General features: G+C 39.0%; 1 protein-coding gene across 2 annotated transcripts; it reads left to right on the forward strand.

Moving 5' to 3' along the window:
* The first annotated feature begins 1,189 nt into the window (after positions 1-1,189).
* LOC119725393 (fatty acyl-CoA reductase 1-like) lies at positions 1,190-20,930 on the forward strand. Of its 2 annotated transcripts, none has more exons than XM_038196808.1 (14): positions 1,190-1,344; positions 9,842-10,048; positions 10,569-10,744; positions 13,052-13,124; positions 13,268-13,374; positions 13,654-13,831; positions 14,798-14,842; positions 14,982-15,100; positions 15,795-15,862; positions 16,215-16,293; positions 16,903-16,992; positions 18,328-18,457; positions 19,287-19,414; positions 20,360-20,930. In XM_038196808.1, exons 1-14 carry the CDS (start codon positions 1,342-1,344, stop codon positions 20,517-20,519), a joined length of 1,563 nt encoding a protein of 520 aa, XP_038052736.1. In that variant the 5' UTR covers positions 1,190-1,341; the 3' UTR covers positions 20,520-20,930. The 2 variants fall into 2 exon arrangements, with proteins under 2 accessions (XP_038052736.1, XP_038052729.1); XM_038196801.1 differs by lacking the exon at positions 1,190-1,344 and adding an exon at positions 7,798-8,135.
* The last annotated feature ends 4,096 nt before the right edge of the window (positions 20,931-25,026 follow it).

A 25,026-nucleotide genomic window follows, 5' to 3' on the forward strand; every position in this document is an offset into this window, starting at 1 on the left:
TTGATGCGATGAATGTTTAAAATTAAAAATAAACTTATATTTATAAAGCAACTACGGCGTAGGAGGGAGGGGGCGTAAATTGCCTTTCGTTTGTCAATAATTTTGGTGGAGGGGTGCCCCGCCCCCCCTCAAGATTAATTATTGCCGACCTTCCTAAAAATCATTTTATGCCTGTACTATAACAAATCATTTTACTGTATACATGTACATAGCAATTTAAATACAATGCAGTGTTTTGTTTTACTCATAGTTTTATTCATTTAAGGTCTTGTTTTATTGTTTTATTTCTTTAAAGTTTTACGAAGTTATAATTTATTAACATTGTTTTCAGTGTGTCATATTTAATCAGTTGGAGAACCCCTCAACAGAAACCATGTTTCTTTTGGGTGATCCAGCGGGAGCTGGTTAAATACTGTGTCATGATGTTTCGTCTAAAATGTTCATGTGTATTTTTGAGTATTTAATGTTGTTGTTTGTTGTAACAAATGTATCCAAAAAAATGAAATAAATGAAATGAAAGGACATGAACCTTAAATAAATATATATTTATATTTTAGTGATTAAACATCAATCGAGTATTAGGGAGACATGTGACAGTCAAAATTAATCATTCTATATCGGCTCATGTCCCTTTATCCCTTGTTCCATCCACGGTTTAGCCACTAGCTTGCCTAATACGAAATAAATCTTTTTGGACAATGAGATAATGAAATCCATTTTCAGGGACAATCTACATGTAGCTATTCTTTTGCACCCGCTATCACTTGTGTTTGTCCTTACATCACACTCACAGACTATCACTTTTTAATGTACGGCGTGCCATAAAAGTGCGAAGGACTCAAATGAGACTTTTACCAGTCTGGCACTAGTTCCGTTTTCGAAGTGTGGCGTCCTTTAGAAAGTGTCGAACAAATGACAAAAAGAAAACAATTTCATGTTATTATTCGAATAAAAAATAATTCCTTTTAAAATCGTTTCCCATTACATTGCTAATAATATCAGTTTTTGTTTTTGTAGGATTTCTTTCGCCTTGAAAAATTACGCGCGTTAACTTGAAAGAAGTTTAATTTGAACAGAAAGCCGAGTAGTCGGATACCGCGGATCTTCCCAGGGCCATGTGGAAAATAAACCGTTGGCGCGAACATAAAATGTTGGCTCCGCTATACTGGGTACCAGATTAACACCTGATTTATTTTCACGCACAATAAATTAGACGAGGACAAGGTCGTGCTTAACAACTGGCCTGGATGAAAAGGAACGGGTAACGGACGATCGTAGAGAAAGCAGGTTTTAAACCAAATCCCACAGATTTGAGACAATCGAGAGCTACCACTGAAGAAAATGGTAAGCAGCAAGGGATATGTGCCTTAACATGGGAAATCGGAGTCGTAATTCTGTGGACATTTTGGTGATGAATGTGTGGTGCATATTTCGACATCTTGATCGGCATTACAACACGTGTATTTAGTCTGTACACGATGTGTCATCGTACATAGGACTGGAGGAGTGGAGGTGTCGTGACCATCGTGACCATCGTGACACGCTTCTTTGAATGTTGAAATTTGAATAGCGCCCTCAGGGTTTATGCACAGGGCGTACGCTAATTTGATTTGCTGCACCTGCAGTTTTGGTGTTTAATAAGATGTGGGCTTAATTAATTCTAATTTGCAGTTCAAGATTGGTTATGGGAATATGGACAATATGGCGATATTTTTTTATATTGCAAAAATTTGCGATATTTTGTTCATATCGAAAAATTCGGCCCCTTTAAAAAAAAGCTGAATATTGGGAAATTTGATATAGGGCCTATATGCTGAAAAATATTGCAGATGTTTTTGCAGTTTAGGGCCTAAGCCTCGGTGACCAGACCAGGTGATGCAACGGAGTTTGTGTCCGTGATTAGCTGCAAAAACCACAAAGCTACTTTCCCTAAACAGGGGGCGGGACCGAATGAAGTAGGCCTATAGCCGGATTTGGTCTCTCCAAAAGCCTATCAAATGCCCCCCCCCCCCCCCCTTGTAAAATTGTCCAAGGTTCTATGTTCTGGCATGTGGATCATTTTGAAGAAAATTCCAAAGATGTGTCAAGTGACACATTTTTTGGGAATTTCATTGAACCCGCCCCCATGTGTTCTAATTTGTACAATGTGCATGATGTAGTTGGTTTTAATTTGGGCAAACCCGTGAATTCATGGGTGACGAACATCTGAATAAGAATCATGACCCGAATGCGTACTACGGGATTTTGTCCCAATAATTTCAAAATACAACATGTATGTATGGAATTGAAGTTGAGAACCAGAATAGAGTTTTTATGTTTGTGAACTGTTTTCTCCAAATATACTTTCGCAGAGCTACATAAAACTTCATCAGGTTAGTTATTCCATTCTTATTCCTCCATGGTTGTTCATAGTATCTGTCTTTAGAGTTTGAGCACTTTTGTTGGTTCAAAGGAACCAAAAACAAATTGCACAAATAGTAAATGTTCAACTCTGCCTTTAACTGTCTAAGATTTAGGGCTGGCCGCCATTTTCGAATAATTTAATATATTCGATCACTTGAAACCATGTTTGACCGAGTATTTGGATATTCGAAACTGCCAACTGCAAAGTCTGCATGCTGCGTCGGTAAAAAGTTGTACATCTATGAAGAGTGTGGCAGTTAAATTTTGCGTGCAGCGATCAATATGGGGCACTGAAGTGTTTTGCAGTACGTATGTTCTCACCCCTGTAAAAGGATGTTAACAATGAACCACCATCGAAAAAAAAGGTAGCGTCGACAAAAAAGTGGCACCTGATGAGTAACCTGACTATAAGGTGCCGCAACTTTACGATAAAATAACATCACAGTCCTGTGCATACGTGCATTACATGTATTTTTCCCCAAGAAAAATAAAGGCAGTGGATATTTTGCCGGAGACGGCAAACCTTCAGTAAACGTTACATGTAGTTTGCCGGATATGCACTGAACATGCGCAGTTACTGTTTTTTTGTACTTGAACATTTTCCGGTGACAAATTTTAGTCTGGCTCCATGCCAATATTATCGTTGTATTTTTGTATTAACAAGATGGGAATCAGACCATTTTATAATTTCGGACTTTATTTCCCTTTAAAAAAAATCCTCCAGAGCCACAAATCTGAAAAAGAAAAAGTAATACTCTGCAATAAAATGTTTGAGACATATTAAAATAATAAAAGAAGAATATTCTTATTTATTTGGGGAAAAAAAAAAAACCTTAAAATTGTGGCGGGGGTCAGGATTCGAACTCGGGACATCCCACTCACTAGAGCTATTGCTTAACCACTGCACCGACTGTGCTACACAATTTTGGTGGGAATTTAATACATGTTATAATTCAGCCCTATCTTAAAGAGTACAGCGCCCTCTGTTGATATGGATTGCCGCCGGCAAACCTTTAGTAAACGTTAGTTTGCCGGCGTTACCTCCGGCAAAATATACACTACCAAAAATAAAACCGGCAAAATGGTATTCGAAAATTCAGCTGCTGATCGAATAGTCGACTTTTCGGTATATTGGGCACAGCCCTACCAAGATTACATTATCCATCAAATCCAAATTGTCAACATTCTATCCCTTGTCTTATCTTCCCACATCTGATACATGATTCGGTTATCATCATCAAGTTGACAAAACCTCCAAGGAGTTACTGTATCAGTTAATCTGGATTAACGGAAAACCAAAAAAATGTTTCTTGTAGCTAATTAAAGAACAGGAACTAAATATAGCGTGCCATCGGTGATGTCTTGAAATTTAACTCTTTAAATAAATGAAAATGTTATTATTAGAATCGTGTTACCTGTTACCATGTTTATGTTTTCCTAAGTTATCTGTTTTACCCTGAAACATTGTTTCTGCTTGTGATTGTTTAGCTGATTAAATCACAAAGAGCGATTGCTTGAGATTTATCGAAGTTAATACATTTGTAAAATGAAAAGTTATTTTTAGAAGCTTATCACTTGTGTGGGTTTTAATCTCATTTGTATCCTGAAGCTGACCGTAGAAATTTTGAGAAATTTTGAGGCTAATACCGGAAATAGTTGTTGCCTTTTTCCCTCTATTTGCTTTAAAGGTACAGTCCATCATTTGCAGCTGTCCAAAAAGTAGCTCACGTAATTATTGTTGAAAAGCATGGTTTAAAGATAGATAATTATGGGTATAAACTCCCTGTGAAATTATTCTGTCTGGCAAGCTGTCATTTTGAAAAAATCAATGAAAGAAGGCCTGGAAATTTTTGTTAGTATTTTTTTATTCAGGGAAGTGCGCGCAAGCGTTGACATGATGCACACGCGCGCGGGGTTGGTATTATTCATCGGTTCAGTGCGCAACATCGACATCAGCTGCAATCGGCTCGGTGAGAACGCGTCTCGGACGCTGAATTCAGGCCCAATCAAAACATGACTCAGCAACTTTTGATTTGAAATCGAGGTCCTAGAATATTGTTTTCTCGGAATATATGCACCATTCCCTGAGCTGAAACTTCATCAGGTTAGTTGTTCAGTACCCTTCTTTAGATTTTGAGCACTTTTGTTGCTTCTAACGACATAATGCACAAATTACAAAAAAAAAAAAAAATGATGGACGCTAAATCTAATGTATGAAATTATTTTTTAGAGATTGGGTCTCTGTGTTTTGTCATAAACAATGCAATTAAGATAAATCCACATCAACTAAATTTGAATCTGCATTTAATTAAATTTGCTACAAATTGAATCGGTTTTGAATTCAACCTGAGATTTGTCAAGATGTTTCCTGATAAAAAGTGATTGCAGGGGTTTTTTTTGGTCAGGAGATTTCCTGATTTAAGGATAAAAAAAAATATTATCTTTGAAATCTGGAGTTCCTGAGGTGTTACCGTGAAGGTGTTTTTACCAAGAAAGGTTTAGAACAAGAACAAACTTAAGGGGTGCTTTTAGCATACACTCACATACATGTACAGGTATGGTATACCGTAGACCTTACATGTACGTTGCTCTTGGGCCTTTGGTGACCCTCTGCCGATTATTTCGTGGATTTTTTCATTTTCTCGCAATCTCGACCCTGCCTGATAAATGCAGAATTCTATGACCCATATACCGCATGTACGTGTGATTGTACACACGTATGTACTGGTCAGGTCATTGTACCGGTAGCTTGAGAAGTGTGCCTTGGGCATGTTTGACACTTCCCGTCATATTTTTTTTAATTCAGTTTAGTTTCCTGTTCAACATTCAGCTTTCATATTTCTTTTTTTTAAATTCCATTTATTTGTTATTTATTAGGCCAAAAAAAATAATAGTTCTGCTTCTGGTTTCCCTACCTCCCTATTCTGACAGCCCCTACCCTAATTTTTTTATTGGAAAAATGAGGAAAAAACACCTAAAACCATCAATTTCTACCTTTTACCCTTGACTTCCCGCAGACGCCTCCATATGATCGTACACAAAAAAAATGGCAAAAAAAAATATTTTCCTACCTACCTACATACACCCTTTTTTTTTAAATGCCATGTAATCGGAAGCAGAACTATTTTTTTTTGGCCTTAGGCAATGCCTGAATAAATCCCTGTCATCTGATTGGTGGGGTCATTGATCACATGTCTTGAATTATTCATCCTTTGTTCTATGGCATGGCTGCACCACAAAAATACAAGTTCCATTCCACGGTAAAATAGAAGTTCCCCTGTCTCACTATTTACCAATCAGATGACGAGGATTTATTAAGTGGTGGCATTATAAACCAATAATGAATGTTCGTAAAGTGGCTTTCCCAAGGACACAACTTAAATAGCCAGTAGCTTGATTCAAAGCCCTGACCCTCTGATCCCAAGTCCCAAACCCTAACCACTTGGCCACACTCCCAATCCCAGAAACTGCATACAAATTCTCTCATCAAGAAATTGTCACAAAATTATTGATTTTATAACAAAAAGCACGATTTTCCTTGCCTTTACAATTGTCAAGATATCGCCTCAAAGCGACTGTTCTCATCTTGTTAGCGGATCAATCATTAGTCACATGACGCAAGTAAAGCTCCACAAGTGATAGTTTAATTGTTGCCATGGTTACAGTATCCATGGTAATTTGAGGTTACTGAATTATTGGTTGAATTTTTTTTCTCACTTTGTCCATATCAGTCTTATCTAGAGTCTACATTTTATTACTTGTGTAAACATAGACTTGACAAATTTTGAACCACCACTTTTATACTTAACACTGAAAAAAGATATACTTAACACTGAAAAAAGAAACAAGATACAATGTAAGTGGAATTCACATTTTGAAACAGAATTCAGCTTTTTGATAAAACCCTGTAGTGGAAATTAACAAAGTTAAAACTTTTTCAGTTTTCAGCATGTTCAGCGTGAAGTTTTAGGTGAATTTAAAAAGTCTTTAAAGCCAAATTGTAAGTGACATGACAAAAAAGTTTGTTCTCTGTGTGTGTGTGTGTGTTTTTTTTTTTTTTTTTTTTTTTTTTAACCCTACCCTAACCTTGAGTGATTTTAATACTATAGGAACCTTCCTCACTCTTGCAAAATCCAACACAATATGGTAAACTCTACAACAATGGCCAAGTTCGCGCAAGGACTATAGTTGACCAATGGTTAACTAACGTTTGCCCGAACTCTGTCTAGTCAAAGGTGGTTGACTACGCTAGTCGACTATTCGGAACCAACCTACTGGGGTTGGTTGCTTCGCTGGTAACCAATAGCCGCGCGCATTCATAACGCTAGCAGAGAGCCAGGATCCAGAAGTTTTACGATGACATTTTGACCAGCGTTTGACTGAGACGTTCGCACGTTGCTATCAGTGCGCAGGCGTAAGGTACGTCACAAATCAACCACTAAGTCGACTAAATGGTCCTTGCCCGAACTTGGCCTAAACTGTTGGACTCTGATTATGGTGGTATGCCTGACCCCATGTAAAGCACAATCAGTTTACTAGTGCAGTACTCACTCCAACAGATTCCAACAAAACATGCAGTTGGATTTTGAAGGGTTTAAGTGGTTAGGGTTAAGGAACATCTACTACACAACGCACGCATTATGAAGTGGGAAATGAATGCACTTGCACAGCTGTATGGTTAAAATGGAATTCAAAATTTCCTGAAATGGAAAATTGAAAATACTTTTAAATGGAAATTCGGTGACCTACACATTTTCAAAATCCAATATGCCAATTTTTATTTGTTGCTTCCCTGTCTGACAAGGGGAATGGAGAGTAAGATTTTGTAACAAACTCATTTGCTTTAATTCACTGTTTTAAAAATATGCAAAAGAATGGACTTTTTTCAGTTTCATATTTGCTGATCAGCTGAAGTACGTGTACTCTGTACTTGTAAGTGAAAGCAAATCATCAATATTCAGATCGTGAGCTTTGTTCGAAATCTTTGAATTAAAATTGAAACTTTGCAAATGAAATGAAAGTTTGGCAAAAGATGACAATTGAATCAAGAGACTTCAAGAGACTGAGTTAAGTCTAAGCTCTCGTACAGTAGATTACATGCGCAATACATGCTGTACATGTACAGCACAAGTTAAATATTAACTTATCAACAGTGATATTTGCATAATGTGCATTGTGTAATATGAGGCAGATATGGGGGCTGCCTTTTAAAACCCTCAGACTGGGCCGGCAAAGTCCAGTTTTTGTCTAGTCGATGAAAGGGCAATGTCACATTGTACTGCTTCTAGAGAGCTTTTGTACATGTGTCTAATACGTGGCCACAAATTGCAAAGAAGTTCAACAAGTCTATAGACAATGATAGATAGTTCTTGCAATTTTGTATCTACATTGTACCGGTAGATTATCTTTATTGTACGTGCCCAGGTTTTGTTCTCTATGGAGCTACTGATCACTTGGAACAGTTACGTAGGTTGAATTTTGCCGCAAAACATAATCATCGAAGTTGGAACTCGATTTGCTCGACGACAGTCTCAAGTTACATTGTAATTCGGCTGCGATTGTTGAGCCCTGTCTGTTGGACTTCTTAATTAAGAAGGAGCGATCTTGTTTGTAAAACCAAACAGTCTAACTGTGAGTTTGAAATGCCGGCATTTGCGGAGGGCGAAAGTTCGGTGGATGGTAAGCAGTTGCTTTCAAAGGAAATGCAGTCCAACGCAGATCTTTGGGGCGTGGTAAGTTTTTTTTTAGCGGTGTGACAATTCCATCATTCCAAACGCTAAATGCGAAAGACGTTAGTAACAAAAATTCCCCATCATTGTTTTTCTTTTAAGGTACTGTATTGTGTGGTTGGCAGAATTTAAAACTTTGGCAACTTTGCTTTAGCTGGATATGAAGGGTCTCAAGTAACTGACATCCTGAGTCGCTCAGTACATGTAAATTACAGTCTTGCAAGTTTTCCTTCGATCAGCTGCTTTCCTTGTTTGTCACTTGACACTTGTGCCAATAAAAATTTAAAAAACACTGTATAAAATCTTATAAAGCATGGAATTTCCTGTTTTTTGGGGTTGGTTACTTTCCTAATATTAATATCTGAAACTGAAACTTTCAGGTCCAATTTGACTGAGCAGGGCCTGTCTTATCTTGTTGGTTGTGTTTTCATGGTTGTGTGGTTAAATAGTCTTAACTAGTACATTGTAATTTAGATACCGGTAGTTAGGAGTTCAAGTACCACTGCACAAGCCTGTTACTTTTTCGCTACGTGGTCTTGAAAATCACTTGACCCACTTTGTTAATGTTAAAATTATTTGTCAGCGGGCGTTGAAGCACGCGCGCCTGGCACACGCACGCCTTTGCGCGTGTGCGCAGCATTTACAAAATGATTGTTCGATTTCATATCAGTTTCTTCATTGTTTTTTACATGTTTGTGAAATAAGCATCGTTCAAATAGGAAGTGTGCTACAAATGTCAACAAAGTCATTAAACTGTAGAAGATACCGATGACGGCGGCTTATGCTACAAAGAAGTCATCACCCGCCGTGTGAGTGTGTGACAAAATCTTTGTAGCATAAGCCACCGTCGTCGGTATCTTCTCATACTTGTTTGTATCATTTCTGTCATTATAAATAGATTATATTTTATTATAGTTTTGTGATATAATATGAAAAAAAAAATAAACCATGAACCATAAACCAAACCCTAGACACGACATCTGTGATGGCAAACCCTTGTAAATATGAGTCCCTTTGATGATAATAATAGCGTAAATACAGGCATGCAACTTTTCCTCAGATCCGCTGATTTCCTCTTTTTTTTTTACTTCTCATGAATGCCATTACAAATTGAAAAATACTGAACAAAGTCTCGTGTGGTTTAGAGTTTCCTCTTTTTCTTCTTCTAAATTCCCAGTTGCATACGTGTAGTGTTTTCTACCAAAAGTAGGTCTCAAATCGCAGCAGAGATCAGCGTAATCTGGTCTCTACCCTCGCAAGTACCCATTTATAGTCCTGGGTGGAGAGAGGCAATTGTAGTAAAGTGTCTTGCCCAAGGGCACAAGCACCGTGAGTCAGAAACAGTAACCATCGAGCCACGGTTAATGATTGACTATCGGTGACTTACTGGTTGGGTGGAGAGAGGCAATTGTAGTAAAGTGTCTTGCCCAAGAACAGAATCACCATGTTCTCCGTCAGGATTCAGTCCCACAACCCATGGCACATGGGTTGAACACCTTAACCATTGACAATACTCAGTTGGTGAATACCATCTGCACCAGCAAGTCAGTGGTTATGGGTTCGAGTCCACCCCATGCAAGCATCATGAGCATACTACATTTTTTTTCTTGCAGGATAGCAGGTTCTAAAACGCAGTCAGTAAATGACACTACTCTGTTTCTGAAAGACAAACTCATTTTTTTTTTTTTGTATTTTATATTAATTTTCAGGCATCAAACAACAATGCCTTGGTCTCCATTCCGGAGTACTTCACGGACAAGTCCATTTTGATCACGGGGGCGACAGGTTTCATCGGCAAGGTGTTGGTGGAGAAACTGCTACGGTCGTGCTCTGCTCTGAAAACCATCTACCTCCTAGTCCGGCCCAAGGCTGGCCAAACGGCCGTCAATAGACTCCACACAATCACCAAGTCCAGAGTAAGAGACAAATGTTGTTTGCTGTAAAATTTTGTAAATGTATTAAAAGCTGAATCAAATATGTTCCGTAGAGCAAGTTTGACTGGAACCGTGGTTAACTACTGTTTTGACTATGTAGACTCCGTGAACAAATACCCCCTCAATGGTTACAAAAGGAAAGTTGGGGAGAACACTATCCATGCATTGAGTCCATAGTTTGACTACCGTAACTTCACAGGAACCCGTGCAGTTGACTGTACAGGGTGAGTGAAAAAAGAAACGAAACCCAAATGTCGGGACTATTGTTTTAGTGAAGTTCTTCATGTACGGTAGCACTTTGAAAATCTAGGATATGAAAACCCAATTCATTAGCTTTCTTTTAGTACAAGAATCATTCACTCATATACTTTTCAGGTTACGTAGTTTTAAACACAGCTACCGTTTTAAAGTTCTGTCCACGGATCACAAAAAAGGTGTGCGTTCTTTCAGCAAAATGAAAACAATTCACACGCATCCCTACGTGATTCGTTTTCCGTTGCAGCTGTTCGACAGAATCAGAGAAGAGAACCCGGACGTCCTGGATAAACTGGTGACGATAGAGGGCGACATTATGGAGCCCAATCTGGGCATCTCGGACGAGGATGTCGCAAGGCTGCAAGAGGAGGTTCAGATTATTTACCACAGCGCCGCCACGGTCCGGTTCGACGAAAAACTTGGGTTAGTGCCATATTATAGCAGGGCTTAAAATACCGACTTGACCAAGTTTAGTGTAGAACTGGGATTAAAATTTGGATATTTTTTTTAAATACGGTGTGAATTCCACTATTCGGTTTGATTTTGCAAACTGAATATTTAAAAATGACCCTGAAAAAATGAAGCCTTCCTCTTTTATGTGTCACTAGAAAACACTCGAATATCTCGCAAATTGCTCCATTTTCTATTACTGTAATCCCATTCACTTGTGAGTGGTCGTTTTGGTTCATGAAATAAACTGCCCATTCAACTGATCAGAGAGTTCCCACCCATTTTGCTTACACCATTACAGCTCTTGAGTGTTTTGTAAAGGCCGAGTGAACATTGAATCCCGCAGACTATACCCAATTATCGTGGAGGCCATTGCATGCGGCATCTCACTCTTCACTTTTTGTTGGCACGTACGACTGCAAGCTTAAAGGGAATTTCCACTGAAATCAGATTTTAAACAAAAAATGAGATAACTGGGTTTGGAAATCTCTGATTTCTCCCACTTTAGAGTGACTGAATCAAGTCTAATGTTTTCAGCAATGCATATCATAAAACAATTTTTTTTATCAATATTTGAAGGAGCCATTTTGGCCTGAGCCCTTTTTGTACCTTGGTGGTGGAATTAACTTTACAACATGTAGGCCCCAACATTTCCCTCAGTATTTCTGTTTCAAATACAAGATATGCATGAATGATCTGGTACATGGTACCCTGTGGAGACATGTGTACAATAGGGATAAAAGATTGTATACATGTATGTCTCCACAGGGCCATTTCTATAGGTGAATACATGTCCACAAGGTTATCACGAAAAATGGATTTTACTACAAAACTAGGAATTTTCAAGGTGTGTTAGTTGATCTGTCGCAAAAAGGAATATTTTATGTTACCTTGGATATTAACAAAGAAGTTCAGCCAGGAGATTAATTCTGGTTAAAATAGGAGCATTTTGAAACTAGATTTTCTCAAAATTTTAGTACACGAGAACAAAGAAATTAGGCCTACTCCTCAAGGATACAAATTCCAGTATGTACATGTATGTGCTAACAGGTACAAGTAGGGCCTATATCTTGTCATACTATATCTCACCTTGAAAACCAACAAGCTTAAAATAACTGTTATAAAAACCAAAATAAAAAAAATCAGATTATCTGAAAATGGATTACGATAAATAATCTAATTTTAGCAGTTGGACGGGGATTAAATTATTGTTATCAATGGTGTTTTAATCCCTGATAAGTTGGTACAAAATAAGTTTAAAAAAACCCTAAATTATTTTAAGGATGATATCCTATCTTTATCTCGCTAACCGCTGTGTTTGGAAACTGATAAGTTTAATGCATCCTTCAGCATGTTCAAGGATTAAAAACAATAGTAGTTGAATGCAACACGCAACACAAAGATGTGCTTTCTCAGAGAAAGAGGTTGCACATACTTTCAACATACCAAATTGTTTTTAGAAAACAATGCATAATATACAGAAATTAGCTTACAGTCATGTACATACTATACATACATGTATGTTTGTCATTTACAAGGGAGTAGAAATGGCCTCAGGATTATAATAATGTAATTTTGAACTTCTTAAAGTCGGACATGCATTTTTACGTATTTGATAAAAATTGGTGCATAGGGCTCAAAGCACTCTACAAGTCTTTAATACCCCTGTTCATCAGGCTATGACATGTATGATACCATATTTCTGCAGCAGCTTGAGATCAGTGCAATCTGGTCTTAAGCTACTGAGAGGTATCCCTTTGTACTCCTAGGTTGAGAGGTCAAAGGCAGTTGTTGCAAAGTGTCTTGCCGAAGGACACAAATACCATGAACCAGTCAGGGTTCTACTGGTAGTATCGCACATACGTACATATTTGTACACTGTAACCGTAAGACCATGGTGCTCTACAATACCGGGTTTACACATGTAAAAAGTACATGATGTAAAGTCTGTCCTGAGCCAATGTGGCCCATCAGGCCGGCGTTTATCTCTGGTTTCAGTAGCATGAAACGACTGAGAAAATTTCTACTCCCCCTGGATGGGATGCTAGTCCATCGCAGGTTTTTCCCCAGCTAACTCCGGTACCCATTTATAATCCTGGGTGGAGAGAGGCAAGTGGGGCGAAGTGGCTTGCCCAAGGACACAGCATATGACCAGCAGCTGGATACAAACCCCTGACCATGAGACACGAACCCTAAGCACTAGGCCACACTCCCCACATACAACATGTGATTATCAGTCAAGCTAACAGCATTATTATTTGGTTCTTGTTGTTTTTACAGTCTTTCCTTAAAGCTCAACGTGGGCTCGGTGCAGAAGATGCTTCAACTAGCCCAAGGAATGAAGAAACTTGAGGTAACTTCCAACCCTTAAGCTGCAACTTGAAATAAAATTATCGAGCTTAATAAAGTACCATTAAACAAAGTCAGAGTTAAAATATTGCTCACATGTCATGCCAATGCGTTTTAGGTCTGACTTACTTTTCTTTATGTCGGAAGGTATTCCTGCACGTGTCAACGGCGTACGCAAACTGCGACAGGAAAAAGATCGAAGAAGTTGTATACCCTCCGCCCATGGACCCCTACAAGCTCATGAATGCCACCGAGTGAGTACTAGAGTCTGTAGGCACTCCGTAGACAAAGCATGGTTGCTAAGGAAGGGCACCAGACTGAAGTGGTTAGGCAAAATTGACCTCTTTCTTTAAACTAAAAAACTTCTGAAATGGCTACGAAATAGAAACTTCCTCCTTAAAACATAGCAAAAATATTCAACAAAGAAAGAAGAAAAGGAATAATTTCTTCCCCTTTTCAGAGAAAATTTCCCTAATTAAGATTGATTATTGACTCTTGAAAATTGATCATTTTTTATTTTTGCCCCTTCCAAGATGGATGGATGAGGACATGCTTGCGACCATCACACCAAAAATCATCGGTAACCGACCCAACACCTACACATTCACCAAGGCGCTAGGGGAGTATGTACTGTTACAAGAAGGGGGTGGGCTACCGATCTGCATCGTACGGCCGTCCATTGTCGGCGCTGGCTGGAAGGAACCAGTTCCGGTACGGAACACTACCTATGATAGTTTCACAATGCATTGTCCTCGGGCGTATTGAATTTCATGACTGCGTGCATTTGTTTATGGGGTATATTGAGGACACACACGTGCAACATCATCGGTCAATCGAGGACAGGAACCAAATCATGGACGACCTTGATTAGAAAACGTGTACAAAACCAAAGAGAGCTGTTGCGAAAAAGTTATGAGTATGAACAAAGGAAAAGGGAGAGGAACATTAGAAAATCGTCCATTTATCTGTAAACATGTTTGTCTGGACGTGTGTGTGTGTGATATGATACACTGTGCCCTCTGGAGACATGTACACAATAGGGAACAAAAGATTGTATACGTCTCCACAGGGCAATTTCTATAGATGAATACGTCTCCACAAGGTTTTCACAAAATAGATATATGGATTTTACTCAAAAACTAGAAATTTCCAAGGTATGTTGATCCGTCGCAAATGGTAGAGTTTTAGAAAAGGGATATTAAGTCCGAATTTCAGCCAAGAAAATTAATTCTGGTCAAAATAAGAGCATTTTGAAACTGTACTTTCAAACTTTAAAACTTAAGTACACGAGAAGGAAGAAATGTCTCCACAAGGATACAAATTTTAGTGTGGGTGTTTTATGGCACACTGTTATTTTTGAAGGCCCTCAAATTTTTTGTGGGCCCCAAATTTTTCATAGGCCCTATGCACACTGCCTACTGTGCCTGTTGGATAATCCGGGCCTTTGCTCATGCTCAACATTAGCACAACACCTTCTGTAATAGATAGCGGAGAATTTTACTTGTGATATCTACTTTAACAAGACTCTTGTTAATGCGCATACCATAAGTTAAGTTCTTGCCATCAGCATTAAACTCATGCAAATGTGGTGTCAGAATAATCGCTTGGTTTCCTTTGATGACACTTCTGCCATGGCAAGTGCAATATTTTTAATGTTGATGTTTCATTTTTTAACAGGGATGGATCGACAATTTCAATGGGCCCAGTGGACTATTCATTGCAGTAAGTAAACTTTTCATTTCAAGCATGTGCCAAATTCACTTTTGGAACATGTTAATTTGCAAAAAGAATTTGCAAGGGGGTTCTTCAATTACAGCAAAAGATGATCCAAAAATGATTGGAATTTTATTTTTAATTCTAGACTGGCATGGGTCTGCTTCGGTCCATGCTTGCCGACTCTGACGCCATCGCAGACATCTCACCGGTTGATTATGTAGTCAATACGTTGATTGCTGCTTCCTGGCACACGGGACTTCACAGGTAAGTGATCGTCTTAAAAAACTAAAGTGACTTGTGAGGACTTCCAATTGACTTTCGAGTGACTTGTGAGGACTTTTGAGAACATTTGTGAGGACTTGTGAGAAGGGCTTGCGGGGACTTGTTAGAAATTGTAATGACTTGTGAGGATTTGTGAGGCCTTTTTAGGACTTGTGAGAACTTGTGAGGACTTTTGATTGATTTGTGAGGACTTGTGAGGACTTGTGAGGACCTTTGGGGGTTAATGAGGACTTGTGATATACATGTGTTTGTGAGGACTTCTGAGGACTTGTGAGGACCTGTGAGGGCTAATGAGGACGTGTTAGGACTTGTATGGATTTGTGAAGACTTGTGAGGACTTTTTATGACTTGTGAGAACCTGTGAGGACTTTTGATAGATTTGTGAGGACTTGTGAGGACTTGTGAGGACCTTTGGGGGTTAATGAGGACTTGTGATATACATGTGTTTGTGAGGACTTCTGAGGACTTGTTAGGACCTGCGAGGGTTAATGAGGAGTTGTTAGGACTTGTATGGACTTGTGAAGACTTGTGAGGACTTTTTATGACTTGTGGGAACTTATGAGGACTGTGCGGACTTGTGATTTGCTTGTGATAACTCTACTGCACCACAGCTTTGAAAAGGGTTCTTAAAAGTTTCTAGTCATTCATATTTAATTTTCTTTCTTTGCATTTCCAGACCAGCCACGACGCCCATCTACAACTGCGTCACCAGTTCCACCAACCCCTCAAAGTGGGAAGTCATCGGTAAGTAAAAAATACAATCCCTTGCTCACTAGCAATCGTTTGAAATCGTTATTTATAATTTCACCCCAAATCTCTCCGACTAACGTCCCCACTCCTCAAAGAAAGAAATATTGGGAGTTCAGCTTAGACTGGATAGCCCAGTCGGTTGGGCAGTGCTGTGGCATCCAGAAGACTGCAGGTTCGAATCCAGATTCTTTCAAGTGTCTTGGTTCACTTAAAAATGTATTTTATGAATTTCTGAATTATTAAGACTCGATTCAATCAAACAAATCTCTGCTTTAAGAATTTACATTATTTTCAGTTTCAATATAAACGTGTAGTATTTTTCCTTTCTTTTTTGTTCCTCTCGCAGACAACATTCCACATTACTACACAAAAACACCCCTTGAAGTGGCGTTCAGAAGACCGAATGCCGCATTCACGCAGAACCCGTAAGGACTATTCCGTTCTTTCTGTTATTAATTTTAATATGTATAAATTAAAATATTGGCATATAAAATACATGTAAGTTGGTGCTATTACATGCCGAGGGTTAGTCTATGGAATACTTTAATGTGTGAGCAGATTCGGTAATTAATTATGCAAGACAACCAAGTCTTGACCTCTAGATTTTGACCAATCAGAAGGGTGCTTTCTATATCGGGTCTTCGGTCATTCACCCATTGTCGGGTCATTAAAAAAAACCTAGACACAGCAACAAAGGTTGTGGTCACATGCTCTCTTGCGCAATACGCGCAAGCTTGTGTAGGTTTTGTCGATCTATATGCCCGGCTGTAATTGTTGTATTACAAAACACTGCATTCGAATTGACCAATCAAACAGTCCTGATTTGGGAATGAAATGACGTCACGATGTAGTAAAGTCGACTCCGGTTAGCTGATGCGTGGGATCGCATAAATCTGCATGCTTAGATATATCAGACGTTAGACAGGAGACTGGGCTCCATAACTGATGATACTCGGACTAGCCGAGGATTTGGTGAAGATAATTTATGTGATCAACAAAATATTGTCATTAGAAAATGTCTCCATTTGTTTCAGTATCGTGCACAAATACTGGAACATTATTGGGTCTAAGATACCAGCCTACTTCATGGATTTAGCACTGCAACTGAGAGGCCAGAAACCAAGGTACGTTTTGTAGTGATTACAAATCAAATTTAATCCCAAATCAGTCGAAATCTGACAAATGGGTTTGCAATATTCGACTGGCCTCAGGACTCTACGGTAATGTTGTTCATTGGGTCGAGCTGACCAGGCAAAACCGACCCGAAACATTATAAATATAAACCAAATCCAAACCGATACCGATCCGAACTCCTTAAAACTGACCTCACAAAAATTCAATGCAAACCAACTCGAACCCACACCGAAACCGAACCAACCCGAAAAAAACCCCGGGTCGGGTCGGGCTGACCAGGCCAAACCGACCCGAAACATTATTAATATAAACCAGATCCAAACCGATACCAATCTGAACTCCTTAAATTGACCTCACAAAAATTCAAGGCAAACCGACCCCAACCCACACCGAAACCGAACGACCCCAAAAAAACCCTGAATATCTTGCTAAGGCAACTATGTCCGCTTTTTGTGCCTGAACTTACCCTGTGCGTGAAAATCATTTTGAACACCCGAGGGGTGCCCCTCGGGTGTTAAAAAATGTCATATCCCACATCACAGCACTAAACAATTGTTTTGTTATATCGTGCCACTAACTCAAAAAGATAAATGGTTGTAACTTACTGTGTGAGAAATAACTTAAATCACTGCGATGTAACCTTTGATAACTGAAGGTTTTGATGTCCTGCCGGACATGAGACTGAGTGTTTGACGTTGCAGTTCTCATTGTGCAGAGCTAAATTAGCGCACTGTCGGGTTCCATACGCGCGCAACTCTCGCAATGAACGCAGTGGGATATCACCAATCGCCATGTTCAAATAGATTTAAGTGTGGGACATACATTTTATAGATCAGACACATGGCCGTTCTGGACCAATGAAATAAGCCATTTCGGGGTTACAAAAATGTACTACTGTGCATGCGCACATCCCATGACAACGATTAGGGTCGGGGGATAAACAGTTCGCCACACGCGTGCAAAATCATAGCGGGGTACCAACGAAATTAAAGAAAAGTTCTTATTGTGAAGTAGATGAAAAATGTTGATTGTTTTCAACGGCACCATGGTTTACGTTGTTTCGTGTGCTCCAACTTTTGTGCGAACAAAAATGTCCATCTTCTGTTTTACTAGAACAAAATTGCAAAATGTGGATTCGATTACCACGTCCCCCATAGACTTGAGTGCATTTATCTGCTTTGTTTATCTTCCGACACTAAATCGTTGAATCTGATGTGCGCACGTGCAGTAGTACATTTTTGTAACTCCGAAATGGCTTATTACAGTATCCAAGCACACGATGTAATAATACTGATTGATTTGATCTGTTTTTTTTTCCATTGCAGGATGGTGAAGATGGTCGACCGTATCTACAAGACGGTTGAGACCCTTAAGTACTTCACCATGCACCACTGGGAGTGGAGCAATCACAATCTGGAGGCGGTGCAAGCTCTCATGTCTGAAGAAGATAAGAAGGTGAGAGGCTAGAGCTGTGCATAGTCGAATAATTCAGTACTCAATTATTTGAACGTGGATTTGAACAAATATTCGTATATTCAAAAGTTGACATTGAGGTTACCAAAAAAAATATGAATATCATGTGTGTATTGATATATTTGATATTTGACAATTTGTATCTTTGAACTTGGATTTGAATATTCAAATATTGACACTGTTATACAAAATATTATAAATATTATGTATGTATCGATTTATTTGACAGAGTTTAAAGATTTAAATTAGGGCTAATCCTCAGGGGAAATCTCAAATCACGCGTGTTAAGTGGCTGTTCACACAAATCTGGCATCTGACAAGGAATCAAACCGCTCAACTTATACAAATAAATTTACATCACGGAAGTTTTTCATCTTCTAGAGACCACTCACCTTTTTGCAAATAATTTATTTAACCAGTTCACGCCGAGATTATTTGACAAGAACGGAACAAGGTGCAGGATTACTTTTCACTCAAGCCAGGCGGGTTGAAGCCATCACCCTCGGGCAGCACACTCTTATTTCCTGCCTCGCTCGCTGCGAGTGGGTCGCTGACAGATATTTCTGAGCTCGCTCCTTGCGTGTTTATCTTTCATACATTCCGAATAGCACAAAACTTTTTTTATGTATACACGGCCCCCAGCACAAACTGGTTAATAAAATGCTATTCAGATACTAGTTGGGTGATTGGATATTCGGATATAGGTATAAACGGCACAGCCCTATCAGATGCCGAACAAATCTCTTGATACCCATTGGTATTTCATGACCATAATTATTCAGTGTGAATTTGTTTTAATTTTTTCCGCCAGAAATTCTACCTTGACGTGCGTCCTCTCCACTGGGAATCCTACATCGAGGCGTACTGCATCGGCACCAAACGCTTTGTGCTCAATGAAGATATCAATTCATTACACGTAGCAAGGAGAAATATCAAAATGTAAGTTTGTGGTTTTCTTTATTTTTTTGAGATTATGTAATTTAGTTATTATGTGTCACATTGCAACCTCTGCGTTGAAAGTTATACATTTGATCATTTGTGACCCGAGCCACAGAAAAGGTATTAAGTCACACTGTGCATTGTCGTGCTCAAAGTTGATAGTGAACCTGTAGTATGCATTTTTCCCATAGAAGTGTGCACAGCACATGTTGTATTCTGTAGTATTTGGTGCTTGACCCCCAAAGAGCCCTATTAAGACGTTAGGGTTAATACCTACAGTTTCAGGTTTCATTCACAGAAATGTTGATGTCGAAGAATAAAATGGAATCAAAACTACCCGTTTTGAGCGCATCGTTCTGTTATTGTACAACAGAGCCAGCTATTTCAAAGCCTGTTTTCTCAGCTGTGTAATTTGAACTCCAAAGAATTGATTAACATGTAAATGTGTCACATATCCAGAAGGGGAGGAGCTATGGAACTCTATTATATACCAACTAAAATGTTATGTTGTGGGCTTTCCAACCATATATACATGTGTAACTCAATTTCACTTATTTGCGACATAGTACCCTTTTTTGTGGAGCGGGTCACATGTTAACATTGGGTTTGCCTTTCACCGCAAGAACTTAGCCATTGGCCTGTGTACAGTTCTCAATGTGCTTGTGACCATGAGTTAGCATGGTCACCTGACCCAAACATTTTGATCTAATTGGTCAATGCGTACTGTTTGATTGACAGGAAGGAAGGGTCATTTTTTTAATAAGTTGACCCATTATTAGCACCTGTACTACATTGTATTACATTGTGTTTATTCACTGGAGTATCAATAAAACCATAGAGTGCCCAGGTGGTTTTGGGCACTACAGTGACTAAAGGGTTACAGCAGTTTGTCCTCTTTAGATCATGAATTTAGTTTCACGTATTTGCTTGTCTTTGTTTATGCAGCCTGCGCAACATCCGTTGGACGTTCAACACAGTCCTGCTGGTCCTCATCTGGCGATTCCTCATCGCCCGCTCCCAGATCGCTCAGAACCTCTGGTACTTTGTCACCAATCTCTTCTTCAAATTCCTTCGGTACTGCCGTGCCACCAGCTCCACCCACTAGAAGAGAAACCCTTCCTACTAGAAAGGAAGCGCCCCTCAGAGAAGCGGTATCCACTAGAAGAGAAGCCCCTCCCACAAATAGCTGTGCGGCACCCATGAGAGGAGAAGGTCCTCCAACAAGAAGCTGAGCCCGTCCTATTTTAAGCTAATCAACTCCCACTAGAGGAGAAGCCCCGCCCACTAGAGGAGAAGCCCCTCCCACTAGAAGAGAAGCCCCTCCTACAAATAAATATGCGACACCCATGAGAGGAGAAGCTCCTCCAACGAGAAGCTGAGCCCTTCCTATTTTAAGCTAATCAACTCCCACTAGAGGAAAAGCCCCTCCCACTAGAGGAGATGCCCCTCCCACTAGAAGAAAAGCCGCTCCCACAAGAAGACAAACTCATCCCACAATTAACTATGCAGAAAAAAAGATAATCACCACCATTTAAAAGAGGAGCTCCACCCACAAGAAGCTTTAGCCCCTCCTATTATAAGCTAAAGCAACTCTCACTAGCTTTACCCAAAAGCTTAGCCCCAGTCACCGTAAGCTTTGCACCTTAGCTCGAGGAAAGCTCCTCCCACCAGAAGAGAAGCCATAAATTTTAATAAAATAAGCCCCTCCCATTTTGACAGTAGCTCCCTTTTTGGAAGCACCCCTGTCTATAAAGAAAATGACTCCTCCCATGGGGGAGAGAACCCCTCGCACTCAGGTGAGTTTAAATCTTTCTAAAGGACATAGTATGAAACGAACAAAACTATTTTCAAGAGGCCTTGTCAAATTGTTTCAACACATTAAAGGTGCTTCATTTAAAATCATACGTGTTATTCATCCCACCAAAGCGAGTCCCCACCCTTTTGAAGATTTGCCCCGCCTCCTGAAGATGAGTATCGCCTACTCTGCCTTCATATTAAATCTAATTTGATAAAAATTCATCGATATTCCTGTAGTGTTGAAAGTTTACCAAAGTCAAGACAAGTACAGTACATGTATAGAAGTAAAACCAGTTAAAACACATCTCTATGTTTTGCTTATTAGAAATCTACCCTCATTTACTAAATTTTTGTGAATCATTGTGTACAATATATTTTGATATTTTAGGAGTTCGCCCGTGGAGCAAATTTGTGCACATTATGTTTTTTTCTTGTGTAGATATATATTTGCAAGAGAGACGATTGTCTTTTAAGCAACTGAATTGCAGTTGGACTCAGTAGAGATCGATTGCTGTTTTCTGGTGGGGGGCTGGCTATCAGTTGTTTCGCCTTGCCACAACTTGAATCTTTGCTTGTTGGCAATTTATTCACTGTGTATATTTTGGTGTTCTAATGCACAAAGTGTTGGATGAGATACAGCATTGTGATTACATTCCACAATTGGAATGCTTGAACTTTGTACTGGGAAAGCCCTCTTTTTGGCTTTGTGGCCTTTTGCTATTATTAATCTAGTATTATTAATTTAGGAACGTGCTGGAAACACCTCTTTTTTTGTCAAAAGAGACGGGTAGATTCTTGAATGAATGTCAATGGACCGAAAGTTTTGATATTTGAGATGAGACAAGCAACTTATGAACGTGTATATTGCCCTAACAGAACTAATGCCCTTATTATTAAAACAAATATTAAAAATACTGTTTAATAGAAAAATATTGTTACTGTTTCTGATGTTTCTGTTTAATTTGCCCCAAATTCAAGAGAAGTATATTATATGGATGTTATTTTGTAAAAGTAAGTAAGATCTGATCAAATTAAAGAAAGTATGACTTGAAAAAATGTCCAAAAAATATAAAAAAACAACCAAAGTCCAGAAGCGACGTTAAACAAATCTAGGTGTTGTTATTTGAAAATTAGATTAGGAACTTTTATGTACACGTGAGATGTTCTTTTACAAAAAAAATAATCTATTTGCTAGTTCATTGTGATGGTGGTATTTATTGCAAAATTTTTGTGTTTTTCCCGAGTACTTTACACGCTATGCAGCTTACTTTGGTAGCAGCTTATTTTTTTTTTCTCGCAATTTTTTCTCTTTCATATTTCAAATTTTATTATCGTGACCAAAACAATGAGTTTAACCTTTGCAGTTGACCTTTTATTATGAGCGTCTTAAAAGGAAAATGTGATGTAGGCCAGTTTGGGGTGATGTATGGTAAAATGAGAAATTGTTTCTTGGAAGGTTTTTTTTTCCCACGGTGTCAACAAAAAGTGCTCAAATAAAATGTGAATATACTAACTAGAAATGGATACAATTGTGAAGTGTGATTTCATTATTAATGAGGTTGTAATTTTTTTTTTTGCGTTTGCCATATTTTTATGATTAAAGCTTTTTCTTGATGGCTAATCAAGGGTACATTTTTAAATTCACATGACGCCATATGTACCTTAATACCACATTGATTGTCAGTACAGAGAACTAAATAAAAATCACCGACCACAAGTTCTAAATAAAAAAAAACAACTACATAATAATAATAATAATAATATCGGAGTCTTATATAGCGCACGTATCTACCAACTATTAGGTACTCAAGGCGCTGGAGATATGTCTATTATTAAAGAAAGGTCAATAAAGTTTATTAGAAATATGAGACCCATTATGTAGCACCTTATAAGGGTTTACAAGGTGCTGCGGCGCATATTGCAGCCACTGCCAGAAACACCGGGGCAAACCCCTTCTCTTAGCGATAAATGTTACAGGGTTCTTTAACGTGCATTACACAACACACGGGACCTACGGCTTTACGTCCTATCCGAAGGACGAAGCAATAATGGTAAAGTGCCTTGCTCAAGAGCACAAGCACCATGTTCCCACGGTCAGGATTCGAACCCATGTACCACGGCACACGAGTCGAACACCGTAACCATTGGACCACAGCACCCCCGTGTTCTAAACAATACCACCCAAAAAGCCTACACGTTCTCTAAAATATAAGTGTACATTTAATTTTTAATGTGGAACATGTACTTGTTTTTAATTTTATTTTGATTGTATTCTTGGTATTTTTTTTATGTCTTTATGTAGGCGGGTGCAGACATCCAGGTATTTTTTACATTGGCTTATCTAGTACCCCGACCTTTTTTCTTGAAACTCTATGGTTCTCGAGTCTGGAGTGGATCTAGATCATGATAGAAGTAAGCATATATCAAACTAAAGGGAGAGGTGGCACAGCAAATATGCATAGCAACCAATTAAAAATATCAGTAGCCATTGCCTGTCCTCGTACATGTACGCGGTTCCTTATGGGATAGAAAACACAATAGAACAGACCCCACAAGGGAGTCTTAACAGAAATTTCAATTTATCCCATAAGGCCAAAAAAAAAGTCTCCGGTTTCTGGTATGGAGCTTGCCCATACCATTTTTTTTTACCTGACTTTTTTGCTTCAAATATCGGCTGATGACTGCAAATGGTGCCCGACTAAACTTGGTGCAAATAAATGGGAGTCCAGAGAGGCCACATATATAAAGCTTATTCTCGATCATAACCCAATCTAAAAACATGTTAAAATTGTGCAGCAGCAGGATTCCAGTCTAACCAGTGAGTTTGGCGGTTTTGAGACATCATCTTTCATTGAAAAAAAACCTTTTTCATTTTGCCGACGCGCATGGCTACGGCGACACGCGCGCATACCAGAAACCGGATACTTTTTTTTTGGCCTAAGGGAAATGTTATGGAGTTCCAGATTTCAAAGGAAAACAAAAGAAGGGAAACAAAGGTCTTCCCACGAGTTTATGTGCTAGCTCTAACCTTGCATACTCTTTGTGGACCTGTGAACAAAAGAGGTCCACAGGGTGCAGCAAGTACTGTATGAACGTTTTGTGGACTTGCACGTCCACACTAGGTTTCCCCCTCTCTGGAAAACAAGTTTAGAGGCATTTTTTTGGTTAGGGTTATTTTGTAGCAAAATGAAGAGGAACACTCAAGGAAATCTTGATAAAAAGTTTGGTTTGAAAGAGTATTCACGGTGCGGGTAAATGAGTTTTTTCTCCAGTTTTTCTTATAAAACTACACGAATACAAAGGAATGTTTACACTAGGTGTGGGTGTGTGTACAATGTTAACAAGGGCGGGCCGTTATGGGGAAGTTTATTGTTAGGCAAATTAGGACTGAGTTATGGGGACTTTCTGCTGTCCCCACAGTGTCTTTGGTCCCCATAGTACCATGGGACAACTCCTTTGTAGTCCCCACAACTACGGAACAAGGCTGGGTGTGTGTGTTGTGAGGTCGGGTCTGCAGTTTAATAGTTCCCTGTGCTGCAAATCAACTTGACTTGATTAAAGGCATACACGACTTCATTATCTTTAATGATATACAGTCGAACCCTGATAAGAAGAGCACTGTTAATACAACACCCTGCTTATAACAAGCAAAATTTCAGGTCCCAAGTCTTTGTTTTCCAATACTGTTAATACAAGTACCTGTTATAACAAGGTAATTTGTAAAGTCCCAAGGACCTTGTTATAAAGGTGTTCGATTGTACATGTACTGTACAATGTATTAGTAATCCAGGTTTCTACCGTAATTAATACATGCA

The sequence above is a fragment of the Patiria miniata genome, unplaced genomic scaffold (genome assembly GCF_015706575.1).
Source record: "Patiria miniata isolate m_02_andy unplaced genomic scaffold, ASM1570657v1 HiC_scaffold_1, whole genome shotgun sequence".
NCBI classification, from domain to species: domain Eukaryota; kingdom Metazoa; phylum Echinodermata; class Asteroidea; order Valvatida; family Asterinidae; genus Patiria; species Patiria miniata.